The sequence below is a fragment of the Choristoneura fumiferana genome, chromosome Z (assembly GCF_025370935.1).
Source record: "Choristoneura fumiferana chromosome Z, NRCan_CFum_1, whole genome shotgun sequence".
Taxonomy (NCBI): Eukaryota; Metazoa; Arthropoda; class Insecta; order Lepidoptera; family Tortricidae; genus Choristoneura; species Choristoneura fumiferana.
Window position 1 is genome coordinate 17,501,718 of NC_133472.1, and position 17,804 is coordinate 17,519,521.

At 37.8% G+C, this 17,804-nt stretch overlaps 2 protein-coding genes across 2 annotated transcripts in view; one reads left to right on the plus strand and one right to left on the minus strand.

The window, feature by feature from the left end:
- Positions 1 to 15,394, plus strand: LOC141430314 (uncharacterized). Its single transcript, XM_074090959.1, has 7 exons — positions 1 to 407; positions 501 to 721; positions 4,597 to 5,236; positions 7,534 to 7,800; positions 11,509 to 11,715; positions 13,392 to 13,634; positions 14,099 to 15,394. Exons 2-7 carry the CDS (start codon positions 524 to 526, stop codon positions 14,362 to 14,364), a joined length of 1,821 nt encoding a protein of 606 aa, XP_073947060.1. The 5' UTR covers positions 1 to 407; positions 501 to 523; the 3' UTR covers positions 14,365 to 15,394.
- The window catches only part of LOC141430267 (retinol dehydrogenase 11-like), a 17,937-nt gene continuing 11,686 nt past the window's right edge, over positions 11,554 to 17,804 (minus strand). Inside the window, exon 6 of the mRNA XM_074090879.1 lies at positions 11,554 to 11,644. Coding sequence (XP_073946980.1) covers positions 11,607 to 11,644 — 38 coding nt within the window. The 3' untranslated portion in view covers positions 11,554 to 11,606. The remainder of the gene's footprint in view (positions 11,645 to 17,804) is intronic.

A 17,804-nucleotide genomic window follows, 5' to 3' on the forward strand; every position in this document is an offset into this window, starting at 1 on the left:
CTATTTTACTTACAACACAAATATTTTACAATGGCAATAATAAATTTGACAGGTGTCAATTATGAAGTAATCATACCACGAACGAAATGCTCGAGCTGTGCGCTTCGTATAGTCGGGGAATATCGTTCCGTATTAATTGTAATTGCAAATATAATATAATATAATTAAACTGCAAAGCAAAGGCGCATTTCTATTACATACTTTCGCAAATTTATCAATCAGCAAAGGGAACCTTTCGTAGATATTTATCTTTATTTCGGTGACGTAAAGTATGGCATTGACATCAAGAAATTAGTTTTTCCTATTTTGCATGCACGTAACGATTTACATAATTAATTAGTCTTTTAGTCCCTAATATCTAGCAGTAAGAATTGAGCGAGAAATTTGCTATCATTTGCTCTACATAAGTAAGTTGGTTATTTATAGAAATTTATGTTTTAGTATGGAGTGACTGGTTTTTTTATATTGTGACGTGATAATCGTAACTTTTTGATATTTAGCTAACAATGGTGAAGTGTGAATAATGCCATGTGAGCACCAGCGGGACAAGATGTCGGAGCGTCAGCTGCTGGACAAGAGCTGCTTCGGCGAGGGCGGCATGGCCGTGCCCGCGGCGCGTGGCGCTCTGCCCGACCACTGGCGCGAGTTCCTGTGCGGTGGTGGCGCGGCCTTCTGCAACATTCTCATCAGTTACCCCCTCAACAAGCTCATATTCCGACAGGTGATATACTACACTGTTTATCCTCAAAACTAACAATAAAATTAGAGGAATTCAAATGTTGTTTGTATTTTTTTACAGAATTGTTGCCCCTCACAAATATTGTGTTTTTACAGATTTCACTAAATTATTACAGTTACCAGATAAATGTAATAATTCAGTTTTTGAAATGCAATCCCTGCAATAATTAATTATTAAAACAATTAACAAGAGCAGCAATTTGTGCCCAATAGGTGCATCATCTTAGATGTTTTTTGCACATTGTCATGCAACATTTTTATTCCTTGTGTTATTATTTTTGTGATAACTACTCTTTTCATTTGTTTCTACTTTTACACAACTAAAATGAAATGAAAATAATTTTCCTCTTTTTGAACAAGAGTGAGGATTATTTCTTGTTCAGGCAGTCTAGTTTTGTGATTGCCCTAGGAAAACCGGTAAATGTTTTATGTCTGGATGGATCATACTTGTCAGTACTTTGTCTTACTGTCTTGATGTGAATAAGCAGCTCAGCAGTTCTCAAACTTTTTTGGTAAGACAAACCTATTATAAAAGTAAATATTTGCTGTAACTGTAATTTGGTCAATAACAGCTAAATTAATGGGAGATTATATTCTGCAATTTCACAGCACACAACATATTTAGTTTAATCATGGTCAGTACCTTTTTGGGGTCCCCACAGAAGCTTTTTCGAGCCCCAAGGCTCCACAGAACTCACTTTGAGAAGGGATGATCTACATAGTTGATATTTTATCATGTTTGTAGGATCTGCAATTTGTAACTGACTCTTTACAGACTAAACATACATACAAAGAATTTGAGAGATTCCAATCTTCCAACCTAACTATCCAACCCAAGTTGTATATTGGGAACTCACATAACCATCTTCGAACCTGCCTCGGGTTGGATAGTGGGAATATAATTGCTTATTAATTTTTCTTCCCATCTTCCAACCTTTACTGAATAGGGTACAGTCACAGATAATTCTAGATCTAGATAGTCAAGTTGTTGGCATGTTTGTATTGTATGTTTATATTAGAGATGTGCCGATCATGACTTTGGCCGACTAGCCGATTAGTCGGTTGTAAAGAAGCCGACTAATCGGCCGACTAGTCGGCCAAGCCGATCACAGTTTTGGGGATTTCCGTGACGCTTTGTTAACCAGCTGATTTGGGCGCAAGTCGCAACCGACGCCTGTAAGCGTCTCGGAACCTGTTTATTTTATTTTATTTGTATTATTTTATTTCTAGATTTTTGCTTTTGTATCTAACAAAGCGGTGTTTTTGTGAAAAAAATATTGTGTAAAATAATGCCTACTATTATTGTTCATTAAAGTGAAAGAGCTAAAAAAAATTAAAATTTAATCCAAAAGGCCTATGTCCAGCAGTGGACGTCTTTCGGCTGACATGATGATGTCAAACAGAAAGTCTCGTGCAAGGACTTTATGAACAATTAGACAATGATTCCCGTAAAGTCAAGTAGGTATAACTAATGCCAAAATATAATTTCTCGTGTGGACAAGGAAAAACAGTAAATACTACAAAAATTAACAGCTTAAGGTTTTTATATAGGTAATGTAATTCCCCCTCTGTGTACCTATACCTACATGAAAATGAATATTTTATTAAAATATACGTACAAAGTAAGAAGCCGGATAGTCGGCGCTTTTTGCCGACTATTCGCCGACTAGTCGCCGACTACGAAAGTGGCCGGATAGTCGGCTTTCCCGACTAGTCGGCGACTAGTCGGCACATCTCTAGTTTATATTTATGTAGGTTTGTATATTTGTCTGTATCTAGCCACTCACATGGTTTGAGTTTTGAGTTGAACTCTATTCATATAACAAAATAAGAGTGTTGACAAGCAGCTAGAGTAGCATGTGAGTGGCTAGATTTTACTGGCGATAGCAAATATAATCAAAAATCTAAGTACCTACTCAATCGTCACGCAAATTGTCTCTTGTTTCAAGATATCATGATATCAAACCTTTTCTTATAAATGACAATAGTAGTCAAAAGTATTTATCAATTTCTCAGTTTTTGCTCTTATTATAACAATTCCATTGGAAATGTTACTCCTACTGCTGAACCCAGCCCGTGGCGTGACGCCTTGTAAATACATTTATTTATTTGAAAAGAGGCAAAGGCGGAGTGCTTTTATATGGAGGCTTTGAATACCTTATACTTTATAGGAAATATTATATGTAAGCACTTTTTGTTTTTTTGTTTGTTGGTGACTGTACTTATGTTTTGGTAGGAAGATGGGAAGAGAAATTAACAATCAATTATATTCCCACTATCCAACATGAGGCAGGTTGGAAGATGGCACTGTGAGTTCCCAATATCCAACCTGGGTTGGATACCTAGGTTGGAAGATGAGAATCACTCAAGAATTCGTAAATCCTTTATACTCATAACTAGCTTTTGCCCGCGACTTCGTCCGCGTGTACTTTAGTTATCAGGGCATATGTTTTAATTAACTCCCGTTATAATTGTGACATTTGTATCTGTGTGCATAGCAAAGTACTGCCGTAATACTATTGTTACAGTTTACAAAAGTACTTCACTATAAATAACATTTTTTACCAGTTTTGAAGCTAGTTTATGAAAAGTTTTATTCAAAGCATGAGAGCAAATTAATTATCTCACGTGTGCTTCCGGAGAGAATCGAACCTTACTCTAGAACCCGAAGTATATATTCGAAATTGCGCTGTACATAATATACTGAGCAGCACAAAATTTGACCCACTCGCCATACATAATTATTTTTAAAAGATAAATAAGAACGGATAATCACACAAAAATTATGCTTATATTAATTATGCAGTAGGTACCTAACTTAAAAATTATAAAATATAATAATAATATTATTGATTTTATTATCCACAACCCGATGAGTAATTTTTAAGCTAGGTAGCTACTGCATAATTATTTGCAAATTTATTTCACAAATCATTTTAAATATCAATTTAATTTCTACATTTTAGTTGTACATTTTGTATGAAAAACCCCCTCCCCTATTGAAGTGGCCAACACCATGCGGATCATTTTAAATTGTGACCAGCCATATTTTTAGGCTAGAAATAAGGAAGTCTCATAGAAACTCCCCCTAATAAGTCGAAAGCTACTTCTTCTTTCTTTATCTCTGCCTACGCAGATCATTTTTATTTTTAATCAGGACCCTGTAAGTATAACAATTTTCATAATGCTGTCCAGAAATGAGAAAATTTCCATACAAACTTTACCTAGAGGGGGAATTTAATCCATTTCACCTAGACAGATAATTTTACATTGTAATCGAGAACTTATATACCTATTTCCTATTTTCATACCTCTAAGGCCAAAAATTAGAAAATTTCCATATAATCTTTACCCCCCATTTTACCCTTTTAGGGGGGAATTTTATCCACTTCACTTACACAGATAATTTTTAATTGTAATCGAAAACTTATACACCTATTTTCATACTTCTAAGTCCAGAAATGAGAAAATTTCCATACAAACTTTACCCCCCCCCATTTTACTCCTTTAGGGGGGAATTTTATCCATTTTACCTATATAGATAATTTTTAATTGTAATCGTGAACTTTTACACATATTTTCATCCTTCTAAGTCCAGAAATGAGAAAATTCCATATAAACTTCACCCCCCTATTTCACCCCCTTAGGGGATGAATTTCTAAAAATCCTTTCTTAGTGCTCACTTACATCATAAAAAGAACCCTTGTACCAAATTTCCAGTTTCTAGGCCCCGTGGTTTGGGCTGTGCATTGATCTATAAGTCAGTCAGTTTCTTCTTTTATATATATAGAAATACCTATCTGTAGTTATTTTAAATTAAGAATAGAAAGGTTTATTGTTGTGTCATGATCTTTTCAGATGATGCATGGAGTAGAAACAACTTTTGCATTAAATCAATTGCAAAAAGAAGGGGCAGCTTTCCTGTACCGGGGGATGCTTCCGCCGCTGATGCAGCGCTCACTGTCCATGTCGCTGATGTTTGGAGTATATGATGAGTGTCTGCAGCCTCTCCTCAACCACAATATTAACCCATATGTAGCCAAGTCAGTTGCAGGAGTGGTAGCTGGTTGTGTTGAAGCTACACTAATGCCATTTGAGCGGCTCCAAACTTTACTTATCCATCCAAAATACCACAAAGAGTTTAAAAACACTGCACATGCTATTCGAGATATTGCAAGAAGGTATGGTATCAAGGAGTTTTACAGAGGGCTTACTCCTATATTGATGAGAAATGGTCCTTCAAATGCAATGTTCTTCATTATCCGTGATGAAGTCCGGCAATTGCTGCCACCACAAGACCAGTTGTTCTACAAGACCTTGCAAGATTTCCTAGCTGGAGCCTCTATTGGCGCTTTCCTCAGCACGTTGTTCTATCCCCTCAATGTTATTAAAATCGCTATGCAGTGTGAGTTGGGCGGGCCCCACAGAACTATAGCATATGAATTTAGGTATATCTTGCGTAAAAGAGGCTCGAAATTTACTAATTTCTACCATGGGGGTTTGCTTAACATTTCTAGAGCATTTCTGAGCTGGGGGATAATTAATGCTTCATATGAAATATTTAGGAAAATGCTATATAGCTAGTCAGCTGATGAAAATGGTTGCTGTTAATTTATATTTGATATTTATTTGTATGTTTTAAGACCTTTTGGTGCTGATGTGTAAATAGTTCCCCATGTTATGTGTTCTTGCACAGATTATGTTAAGTAGCAATTTTTTACAAAAGGCATTTATGTTGATGTAATGAATACCTAATCAAGTCAGTTAAATGTGAGTGCTCTTTTATGAATAATGTATAATAAAATATAGTATTATTAATTATCAATCAGTTGAAGTACCAATGATGTACAAATTATGTAGTAAATCTGGTCATTCCAAAATACGGATAAAAATAGGTTAATCGACTGTTTGGTGTTGTTGAAATTTTTTCCATTAAGATTAACACTACGACTTGCGATCTATTGTGACGTGATTAAGTTGGATGTGCTCTAGGTTGGTAAATATCTAAAGTGACTTTTATGTTACTTTACCTACTCGAAAATCGGTAGACTGAATTCAGAAATGCTACTATTAGATTATATTAAGGAGCTAAATTTCAACAACAAAAACTAAATTGACCTAAATACGAACGTTAATTGTAATTGATAGGTGTCCAACTAGTAGCGTGAGCTTTATTATTTTAGAAATCTCATTCAAGAATAGTTTTTAGCACACGCCTTTCAGCCCTCTGTTGGAACGTTATTTAATGCGCAGTATCCCGAAGACTTTAATATGAAACAATATATACTAAGCTGCAATAATTTGGCCCTCAAATGTATGCAGTAATAGGTAATTTTGTATGTAGTGGGCCAAATTTTGTGCCGCTGAGTATATTTGCAGTTCTAAGTACGATATGCATCAGGCTAGATTGACGAGTGTACAATCACGCGACATTACAGCCCGGGAAGCGTGAACAATAACCACTAATGCCACAATACCGACTGAAATCACAAGGTGGCATTGCCAAATGTATGTGCAATAGTTACACAAAATAAATGAAATTTGAAACAAGTTTTTTTTTTAATTTCAAGTTGTAATTCACGTGTCCATGGTAAAATCAATTTTCTGGTTAATAAAACAACACTCGTAAAATATTTGAGAAATGAAAAGAAGTAGCAGTATCGTATGTAACTACTTCCGCCGTCGAAATAATAAAAAAATATTTATGTTAAAAATGTAAAGTTCGGCGGAGTAAAAAAAATGGCATATCTGGTCTTAAATAAACTTGGCACGTTTCTGTTAATAATTTTCGCACATTTCGGTAAGCATTTAGGTAGAAGTGTAATTTTATATGTTGTTCATTTTTAGGGTCCCGGAGCCAAAATGGCAAAAACGGAACCCTTATAGTTTCGTCAAGTCCGTCAGTCTGTCTGTCTGTCTCTCAGTCCGTCCGTCCGTCCGTATGTCACAGGCATTTTACTCGAAAACTACAAGATGTATATCAATGAAATTTGGAGTACAGATGTCTTGTCAAAGCCGCTATTTAGTTCTGTAGTTAAATTACAAATATAAATATTTATAGGGGGGGCACTGCATACACGTAACAGAAATTGAAAAAAAAAAATTAACTTGCATCGTTGACGCAACATGTGTGTGGCACATAGTTCGACAGCTCTTTTGAAAAGATAGTAAGGTTTCTCAAAAACTTTTTTTATTAAGTGAAGATTTCCGGAAATAATCGCTCCCAAAGAAGCAAAAATTGTGTCCCCCCCCCTCTATCTTGTAAACTGATTTTCCAAAAAATATGGAAAGGTAACGCGTAATAAATACTTTCAACGAAAATTGGTTTCAACATGATCGGATCGTTTTTGAGTTATTGCCGAAAAACTGCGCTTCTCAACAAAAGGACGTGAGTGCCGTGAATATACGCTCTTTTTCTGGTAATAGATTTAGACTGTAGTAAGTGCTTTAATTGTGTTAAGTATAACGCACATAATATTACTTATTTGTTTTTTTTTTCGTAATGGCTACGGAACCTTATCTTGGGCGTGTCCGATACGCTCTTGGCCGTTTTTTTTATTTATTTTAATTTCGCTTAGCATTAGGTGATCGAATAAAAAAAATACATAAAGCCTCTTAAGTCTTAACGTTTGCCCCAAACTTTGCTCTTGATAATACCTATACCTACATGGTGTCCCGGGAATTACGGATTAATATAAAATCTATTCAAAAGCCACATTTTCCACGCCACATCTAAAAAAAGGCTTTGAAAAGTTGTCTTTTTGATTCCTGAGTACAATGTGCGTATTTCAGTAGTGCACGGTAACGAGCGGCCGACGTACCGCGCGGACTACATTTACGAGAAGGCTTTCGACGCGTTCTACAAGGTGCACCACGCGGCGGCGAGCTGGGCCGTGGCGCGCGCGCGCTGCGAGGCCGAGGGCACGGCGCTGCTGGTGCCCGCCTCGCTGGACGAGGCCGACAGCATGCCCGTGCTCACCGCCAACATCCTCACCCGCTACCAGGGCGTCTTCGTCGGCATGCACGACTTGTACTCCGAGAAATTTTTCGTCACCATCAACGGTTTGTAGCTTCAAACCCCGTCAAGCAAGGTTAAAGCTGCGCGTCCACTGTATCGCAATCGAGCCGTACAGAGCGGACGGATTTGTTGCTTTGTATACATTTGTATGGAGCAGAAATGCCGATCCAGTGCACGCAGTCGCAGTACCATATGAAGCGTTTTTATTGGTTCATGTTCATGATGCTTGAAACTTAGCCTAATCCTAGAGCTAATCTTGTTCTGTTACCCAGAGGCGCTTTACATCCCATTGCAGCCTATATACCTACGTCCCACTGCTGGGTCCAGGCCTACTCTCAGAATAAGAGGGTTTTGGCCGTAATTCCCACGTGGGTCGTCCAGTGCGGATTGGGAGAACTTCTCACACACTATTTGTATTGCTTCATAGGTTTGTGCTGGTTACCTCACGATGTTTGCCTTCATCGTAAAGTTCGTGGTAAATTTCAAATGTAATTTTGCACATCTCCAATCTCCATCTATCTATGCTAGATATCTCCATATTCAAGAAGTCGTTGTTAGATCAATGGAAAAAAAACCGGCCAAGAGCGTGTCGGACACGTCCGAAATAGGGTTCCGTAGCCATTACGAAAAAAATAAGTAATATTTTTCTAAGGATTTCGTATTTCATACGGAATCTTCCTAGTTTAGGTATATTTTATACCTTAGGCTGCTATTTAAGAGTCAAACTACTAATAATTCTCAAGCAAACTTAGCCGTTATATTATAGGTGTCCTTAAAAGTTTGATATACTTACTACCATCCTAAATTTTATCAAACGACGCTCGATTTTAATGAAAATTTGCACAAAGTTGAATATTTCGCAAAAAAAACAATGAAACGAAAAATCGTCTTAGCAAACCCCTATCCAACGATACTCCACACTATAGGGTTGGATGAGAGAAAAAAATCACCCCCACTTTACGTCTATGGGAAGTACTCTAAAAAAAATTTTTTTAAATTTTTATTGTACCATTTTGTCGGTCTAGTTTACATATAAATCCGTGCAAAATTACTGCTTTCTAGCATTGATAGTCCCTGAGCAAAGCCGCGGACGGACGGACAGACAGACAGACATGGCGAAACTATAAGCTATAAGGGTTCCGTTTTTGCCATTTTGGCTCCGGAAACCTAATTAATAAAGTTATGAATTTATGATATGATAATGAATCATACCTCTAGATACCTAACACTAGTAGTAGGTACGTTAGTACTATTATATATATTCTGTGCTTTGAGTAGTAGTATAAAAAACACAGTTCCCATTGTTAGATCGTTGTTCGTTTTCATGTTTTTTTTTTCAGAAAAAGTTAAACCCCTCTTGGTTATGTCGACGATTGGGACGTTTACATTAGGCAACTTACAATATTTGCAGTGTGCGTCTTCAAGTGTTGTGTTTTATTATTTAGGAATAGGTTAAATGGTAGACAGAGGTACAGTCGAGTTCGTAAACTTCTGAGCAAAAATTTGATACAACATATGTGAACACGCTTCTACTCCGTTAACAATAGAGTCGTGTTTAGATATTTTTTAATTAAATTTTTGCTCATAAGATAAAAACTCGACGGTACCTGAGTAGGTACAATAAAAATGCCCATTGTTACGCAAAACTTTAATAACAGTCCAAATCAAAAACACCGATTAGTTAAAATTACAACAAAATAACATAATTATCTAAATAGGTATTTTTGCTAATCATATTCATTATTAAAAACTGGAACAAGTGAGAGTCGGACTCGTCCGCTTAGGATTCACTACAAACTTGTTAGGTAGGTAAGGTATCTATCAATATCCAGTATTAGCAGAGCCCCTTTCCTAAGCAAAATGTACGCGGTGTAGGGTAATATCAATTTTTTACAGACACGTAATAGTACATTGTGTCATAAGGGTGGTAAATAAGGAATTACGAACGAGAGTCTATTAGAAGCCCGAAGTCGAAGACTGAGGGCTTTAATGAGTCGATGTTCGTAATTCTAGTACCACCCGTGAGACATACAATGTTTTTCATCACATTTGCGAGTAAAATTATATATTTGTAAAAGAAAAACTATTATTTTTTCAAAAATTGCTGATACCGCTGACTGCGCTCTTGGCAGTGCCAGCTCAGCATATGCATGGCGTGCGTGTGCAGCGCGCGCACGGAGCAACAGCACGCCATGCAGTAACAAACCCATTTACCGACCTTGGGCTTCATGACATGAAAATTAGTACGGGCAATGACTCATTTACCGGCCACGGGTTTCATGACAAGCACATTAAGGTCGAGGGTTTTATTTGGGGGGTTGCAACCAAGGTAGCCTGCATGTTACGACACTGTTTACGAGCAAGTGTGATGAAAAATACAGTAAACCACGTAAAATACAGACGTAAAAAATTAGATTTTTAGACTAAGTTTTGATTCGCGGGCAATTTGTGTGGAAACATATTTTTTATTGCGTTGACTGTTTACTCACACGTTTGATTTTATCACTGCTCTATTGTGTCTCTATTACTAGGTAATACCCTAATTTACACACTACTACACAACACTGCCTTACTAGCAGACCTTAGTATTCAATGTTCATTTTTGCTTGATACCTCCGCGCTTTCTTGAGAAAACGTCTTCACAGACGGACAGATGGACAGACAAACGAACAACAATCCGTCAGTCAATCCATTTTTTTCCACGAAGTTAAGAAACCCTAAAATAGTTATTTATGTGGCTGGTGCATAAAAAGTATGAGTGTCGTTTTATGAAACGAGCCGAAGGCGAGTTTCATAATAAGATCACACGAGTGTTTTAATGCCTAATTATGTATAGCCGCATACATAACTTGAAGTACCTACCAAAGCTTAAATAAAACAGATAATAAAAAACTAAAGTTTTATTTATAATAATTATTATTATCTATATGCATGTCATAAGTTTTCTACAATATGTACAGATATGCATTGTTAAAAAAAGTATTACCGATACTTCAATGTAAACATTAAGATGCACCCGCAGATACCAGGTTTCTTAATAAAGGCCATTTGATAGTCGTTTCTGAACATATAATAGGGAAGTTATGCATGTAGATAAAATATATTACACAAGGATTAACAAAACTGCATGAATTCTAAGTAGGTATACAATGTGTTACCGGCAGCCTGCCTTTTTTTCAGGGACGTTAAAGTAACGTATTTCTGTAACTTAACCATGACATTAATTTAATAAATTAAGTAAAGTTCAGACTTTGTTAACTTTCTAACAAAATTAGAATTGCTAGCAATGTAGAGCAAAGTAAATTGACAAGTAATAATCAAAGTATCCGTCGGCCTGTCATTTACACTTCCCTACTTGTCAATTGACTTTGCTGTACATTGCAGGCAATTATAATGTTGTTAGAAAGTTAATAAAGTCTGATTTTTAGTTTATTAATTAAATTAATGTCATGGTTAAGTTACAGAAATACGTTACTTTAACACACACACACACACAAACATGACGCCTGTATTCCCAAATGGGGTAGGCAGAGCACACGAAACGTTACCGCTTCGGAGCCACTTTTAGCAATTTTAGGTTTTACGTTTTACTTTAACCTCCCTTAAAAAAACCTGGTTGCCGCCACACTGTAGATAGGAGCGGTGTACTGTTTTAATAGAGCAGAGACCCGTCTCACGCAGTGCTGCTTTATTAGATGACATGAAAGAAGCGCGTGTTACCGGAGGCCCTAAAGTAGCGGTGCTGTCGGCAGGCTCGGCGCTCGCGGACTCGATCCTGGAGCTGCTGTGGGAGAACATGGAGCCGCGGCACCTCGGCGGCCGCTGCGTGGCCATGCGCCGCAGCGGCCGGCTATTCGTGCACCACTGCCACGACGCGCTGCCCTTCATCTGCAAGACCAAGACGACGGACCTCACGTACCAAGCGAGTTGCGACACCTATCAGTCATCTGACATGAACAGTAAGTCAATCAGAGGACGTAGCATAGGCTTTAGTCATTATCGCGAAAGCTATAGGTGCAAATCTTTTGACATTATATGTATACGGTTTTCTCCCTATGGTCCGGTCCACTTAGCAGTCTATAGATACGCTGACTGGACCGCAGCATGTAGAACGCATCCACTTACTTTATGTGCACGAAAAAGCTACTACTTGAGGAACGATGACCTTAGGATTAAGAAGCTTTTTTCGAAACAGCTACATCTTTTAATATATAACATTCTCGGATCACAATGATTTTAACCCAACTCCTCCGAAACGGCTTGACCGATTTTCATTTTTATTTTTTTATATATATTCGGTAGGTCTGCTCTGGGAATAGGACGTAAGCTATTTTTCATGCCCCTATGTATTAAGGGTGGCCCACCCCAATTTTTTTTTGTAATTTATTTAAAATATATATATATATATATATCACCACTCACGCGCGGATCACTTTTTAGGGTACCGTACCCAAAGGGTGCTAACGGGACCCTATTACTGAGACTCCGCTGTCTGTCTGTCTGTCCGTCTGTCACAGGGCTCTATCTCTTAAGCCGTAAAAGTTAGACACTTGAAATTTCACAGATTATGTATTACCGTGGCCGCTATAACAACACACACACACACACACACAAACATCACGCCTGCATTCCCAAATGGGGTAGGCAGAGCACACGAAACGTTACCGCTTCGGAGCCACTTTTAGCAATTTTAGGTTTAAAGTTTGACAAAAGAAAGGTACAATAGTGACAGGTTGCTAGCCTGTCGCCTACGGTATACCTTAACCTATATCCTTTGTCGCCTCTTACGACATCCACGGAAGAAATGGAGAGGTGTAATTCTAACCCGACACCACACGGGAGCGACACCACACGGGTGTGGTATAACAACAAATACTAAAAATAAAATAAAGTTACAAATTAAAGGGGGTGTCATATAAGAAACGTGTCTTTTTCAGATGATATTATAAATTATATTTATAAAAGCTTCAATAATATAATATAGTGGCTGTCTAGTTGTGTGGTTTATTCGTTTTTGGTTTTTGTGGTAAATTAATAAAGCGATTTATGAACCACAAACCTCAATGAAGCCAACTTTGATAAAGCGATCGCCAAATCCACACCGTATTTAACACTATTTACAAGGTTTATAATACTTTTTTATAATGTTTAAAATGTATTCACACAATTTATTGACAAAAACGCTCAAACTTAAAACTTAGCGGTAACGTTTCGTGTGCTCTGCCTACCCCATTTGGGAATACAGGCGTGATGTTTGTGTGTGTAATAAACTATTAACTTAATATTTATTTGTATCATTTAATTACGTTCATAAAATACCTACAACATGAAAAGTTTAGCTAAAAGCTAACACCGACTTTCATTCATTGTCTGTTAAGTAGGCGGTACGAAGTTCGTCGGGACAGCTAGTTATAGGTACTCTAAATATTGTTTTAGATAGGTAGGTAGTATTAGTGTTACTCGTTACTGTTTATAATACGACCTCCACTCATGGCCACTGTTCACGAAAACCAAGCCTTATTTCCACCTGAATTATTTACTGTTACCAAGTAGGCCAGCAAAAGGTACCTATATACTATTTTGACTCGTCGATAGCTTGTCCTTCGCCATTCAACAGTTATGAAATATTAAACAGATTGGGAGCTGGCGCCTAACGGGCATTGCTACATGTCGCACGCTGAGCCGCAAACTTGGTATGACGCTTATGCGACATGTCTCGCTACCGGAGGCTTCCTGGCCATTCTAAACAACCGCAGTGAGGCCGACTACGTCAGGGACCTTTTCAAGCGTCTCGGAGAGCGAAGAATACCAGAGAATGATTTTGCTTTTTTGGGCTTCAGTGATCTGTTCCAAAGGCACCACTACAGGACCGTTCACGGTAAATACCTTCATTGAAGTGTTGATCTTTACGTTAAATCGATAAGTGTTTTTACCCGACTGCCCAAAGGAGGGATATGTATTTATCAGTTGGGACACAGTCGGGACCCATTACTGGGAATTTTCGAGCTGGTCACGAATTTGAATGAGGTCTCGACTGTTGTTGAATTTTAAGTTACTCGACGGAGTTTTAGACTAGCTACTAGACCGGTTTTTTCTTTTTACCAAGTTTTTATTTAATGTTCATTTAAGGCGGTTTTTTTTTAACCGCTGTAAACCGCTGTAGTGACTCAAATGAGTATCAAATCGTCAAATCAAATCAAATAACAGAGACCAAATTAAAATTAGTAGAAAAAAAACAATGCCTGGTATAGTTACATACATTCGGTAGAATATACGACTAAATTCCTGAACTTGTTAGGCACCAATAATCAAAGAACTGAAGAATGTAATTAAAATATTTAGGGGACCGGTTAGAAGATGTCGGGTATGCTGACTGGGACATCCAGTGTGCTCAGAACGGGAATTTGTCGGCTTATCGGCGCTGCGGCGGTATGCGGCGCAGCGGGCTGCTCTCTACCGGCGACTGCGATACACCTGCTGCCTTCTTCTGCGAAAAGAAAGGCCAGAACGAGACCAAACTTCGCAGTAACGTACCCAACATTGCCGCGTACCACCACTACCGAGAGAAACTATTAAAATTTGATAAAAAAACTTACTTTGTTTTTTAAGTCAACAAATTGCTTCTTTTTAGAAGATATTATGAAAAGTAGGTACCTAATTGAAAAAGAAAAGAACAAAAGAATGTTCTCGGTTTAAATTACTTTTTCATCACACTTGGTCGTAAACAGTGTCGTAACATGCAGGCTACCTTGGTTGCAACCCCCCAAATAAAACCCTCGACCTATATGTGCTTCTCATGAAACCCGTGGTCGGTAAGTGAGTCATTGCCCGTACTAATTTTTTTGTCATGAAGCCCAAGGTCGGTAAATGAGTGTGATACTGCATGGCGTGCAGCAGCGCGGCGCGCGCACGTCGCGCACATGCTGCGTGGGGTGGGGCGGCGCGGAGGCTGGCGCTGCCAAGAGCGTAGTCAGCGGTATCGGCAATTTTTGAAAAAATATTAGTTTTTCTTTTACAAATATACAATTTTACTCGCAAATGTGATGAAAAACATTGTATGTCGCACGGGCGGTACTAGAATTACGAACATCGACTCATTAAAGCCCTCAGTCTTCGACTTCGGGCTTCTAATAGACTCTCGTTCATAATTCCTTGTTTACCGCCCTTAAGACACAATGTACTATTACAATGCACGTGCTCGGAAAGTGCCTCTTGACGTGGGTCAACATATCCATAGAAAATTAGTGATTCCTGCACGCATCCACAAGTGTGCAGTAAAGTTGTATGGATTTTACTTACCGCACTTGTGCGGTAAAGTAACTTTTTAAATTGCCATATGATGTCCAAACTATTGTTAAAAAAATAAGTCTAAAGAGTCGTTATAGTTAGGCTTTGAACAAATAAGAAAACGTTTGATGCAACCAACTGAATATTTACTGATAAGATAATACAGATTAAACGCGACAGAAAAGAGAACGTTATTTTTTTTTCATGTAAACTCGTATTTTAATTCCGTCTAAAGTTATGAAAAAAAAGGGAATAAATTCTTGAGTCCAATTCGGACCGTGCGACGTCAAGCGCGCGCACTCGAAAGTTAACCAATGAGCTTCCAGTGCGCGCGCACGACGTAGCACGAACCAATCATGGTGACCCGTTCGCGCCTGTCATGAAACCCCGCCAAAGTAATGTTCATGAGTTCAGTCCGGTGAACTAATTTTTGATGAGTAAATTAAAATGAAGAGTTTAAATGATGAATTTATATCTGACTTTACGCCGCCTTACGTCCTCCACGAAGCACATATTGTCAGTGACAAACTCAATGCTGAACAAAATACGTGTACTATAATATACATACCTAAGTTAATAAACATCGTAAATTGATAGAATAATCTACTTCTACACGCATGGATATTATAACATCTACCGGTATGTCTTATTCTTATTTATTTGCTTTTCTCTATTAGAATTAGTGAACCAGTTTTGATTTATTTCAAGTTCCAAAGCCAAAAAATCTCAGATTTACGGTAACTTTTTGTTAAGAGCTGGTAGATTAGATACATAATACATATACTTGATGTTACTTAACTATTACAGGGATTTATTCACGGGTTGCACTGATATTTAACATTATAGGAGCGTGCACTCCTCCATAAGGACTAGCCAATATAAGTGTGGAAAATGTCAAGCAACAAGGGCTAATAATTAATCATAAAAAATCACGATACTAAAACAGTCTCCTTTACCCATCATTAGTAGCTGTAGCTGTTCTAATCTTCTGAGTCAATGATTGTTATGAAAGTTGGTTTAATAAAGTGTATACGTTAACGATTTTGGTTCGGCATGCATGTCGGTATGTATATCTACCGCCTGCTACTGTAGTAAAAGGAGTATGGCAAATAAATGATGTAGTCACTGCCTCGATTTTTTTCCTCGCTTAATGCATTGTAAAACGTTGTATGATATACGTGTCGAAAGTAGGAAATTCCCAACTCGTGCCGGCTCAAAATACTCGCTTCGCTCGTGTTTCAAGTTCTCCGCCACTCGTTGGGAATTGCCTACTTTCCGCACTTGCAAGTGCGGATTTCACTCATGTTCACCGGACTGAACTCATGAACATTACTTTGGCGGGGTTTCATGACAGGCGCGAACGGGTAACCATGATTGGTTCGTGCTACGTCGTGCGCGCGCACTGGAAGCTCATTGGTTAACATTCGAGTGCGCGCGCTTGACGTCGCACGGTCCGAATTGGACTCAAGAATTTATTCCCTTTTTTTTCATAACTTTAGACGGAATTAAAATACGAGTTTACATGAAAAAAAAAATAACGTTCTCTTTTCTGTCGCGTTTAATCTGTATTATCTTATCAGTAAATATTCAGTTGGTTGCATCAAACGTTTTCTTATTTGTTCAAAGCCTAACTATACGACTCTTTAGACTTATTTTTTTAACAATACTTTGGACATCATTTGGCAATTTAAAAAGTTACTTTACCGCACAAGAGCGGTAAGTAAAATCCATACAACTTTACTGCACACTTGTGGATGCGTGCAGGAATCACTAATTTTCTATGGATATGTTGACCCACGTCAAGAGGCACTTTCCGAGCACGTGCATTGTAAATAACTATTTCATCACACTTGCTCGTAAACAGTGTCGTAACATGCAGGCTACCTTGGTTGCAACCCCCCAAATAAAACCCTCGACCTTAATGTGCTTGTCATGAAGCCCGTGGTCGGTAAATGAGTCATTGCCCGTGCCCGTACTAGAATTACGAACATCGACTCATTAAAGCCCAGTCTTCGATTTCGGGCTTCTAATAGACTCTCGTTCGTAATTCCTTGTTTACCGCCCTTAAGACACAATGTACTATTTTCACTTCTCATGCTCTAAAATATAGCCTTACGAGGCGGAAGTAAAGTGAGTACTTTAGCCCATAGGGAGAAAAGGTAATTAATTTTTTAATTTACTTCGATAGACTTAGATAAACTCAAACAGCCAGTAGGTACTTTCTTAGTTTTTGGCATAAAATAAGATTGTGTGTGGACTGTGGTTTTCATGACGAAAATGTTATGTTCTTACCCCCTTATTCATAAAACTTAACAAGCCTATGTTAACTAACAAATGCTTTGTCCCTTTCTAACAAATACAAATGTCGAAGTGACAGATAAGGACAAACGAATTTTAGCGGCATTTTAACTAAAATAGGTTTAATTGTCGTTTATGAATAAGGGGGTTAGTCTACGTGGTCTTAGTTCTATGCATTTTCCGCATAGAAGGTGGCGCCATTCCATTTATTCCAGTTTATTTATGGACCATTTTTCCGATACGATTTTGTTATATCTGTGTCTGGATGGAAAAAAATACTTACCGCGAAAATCTTTGAAATTGTTGTAGAGCGTAAATCATAAACGATAAGTTAATTGATTATTCTCACAATGTCGTCAAGTCATTGTGAAAATTATGATGTGGAGCAAAGAGCAAAAGACATAATTGATAATCTTTTGCCGCCGAAATCTAGAAAGATTTATTTAAAATCTATGAAAGTTTT

Coding starts and splice junctions, on each gene's coding strand:
- LOC141430314 (XM_074090959.1), top strand. CDS start 524: ATGCCATGTGAGCACCAGCGGGACAAGATGTCGGAGCGTCAGCTGCTG. Junction 5,237..7,533: donor TACTAATTTCTACCATGGGG/GTTTGCTTAACA, acceptor GTATTTCAGTAG/TGCACGGTAACGAGCGGCCG. Junction 11,716..13,391: donor TCAGTCATCTGACATGAACA/GTAAGTCAATCA, acceptor AATATTAAACAG/ATTGGGAGCTGGCGCCTAAC.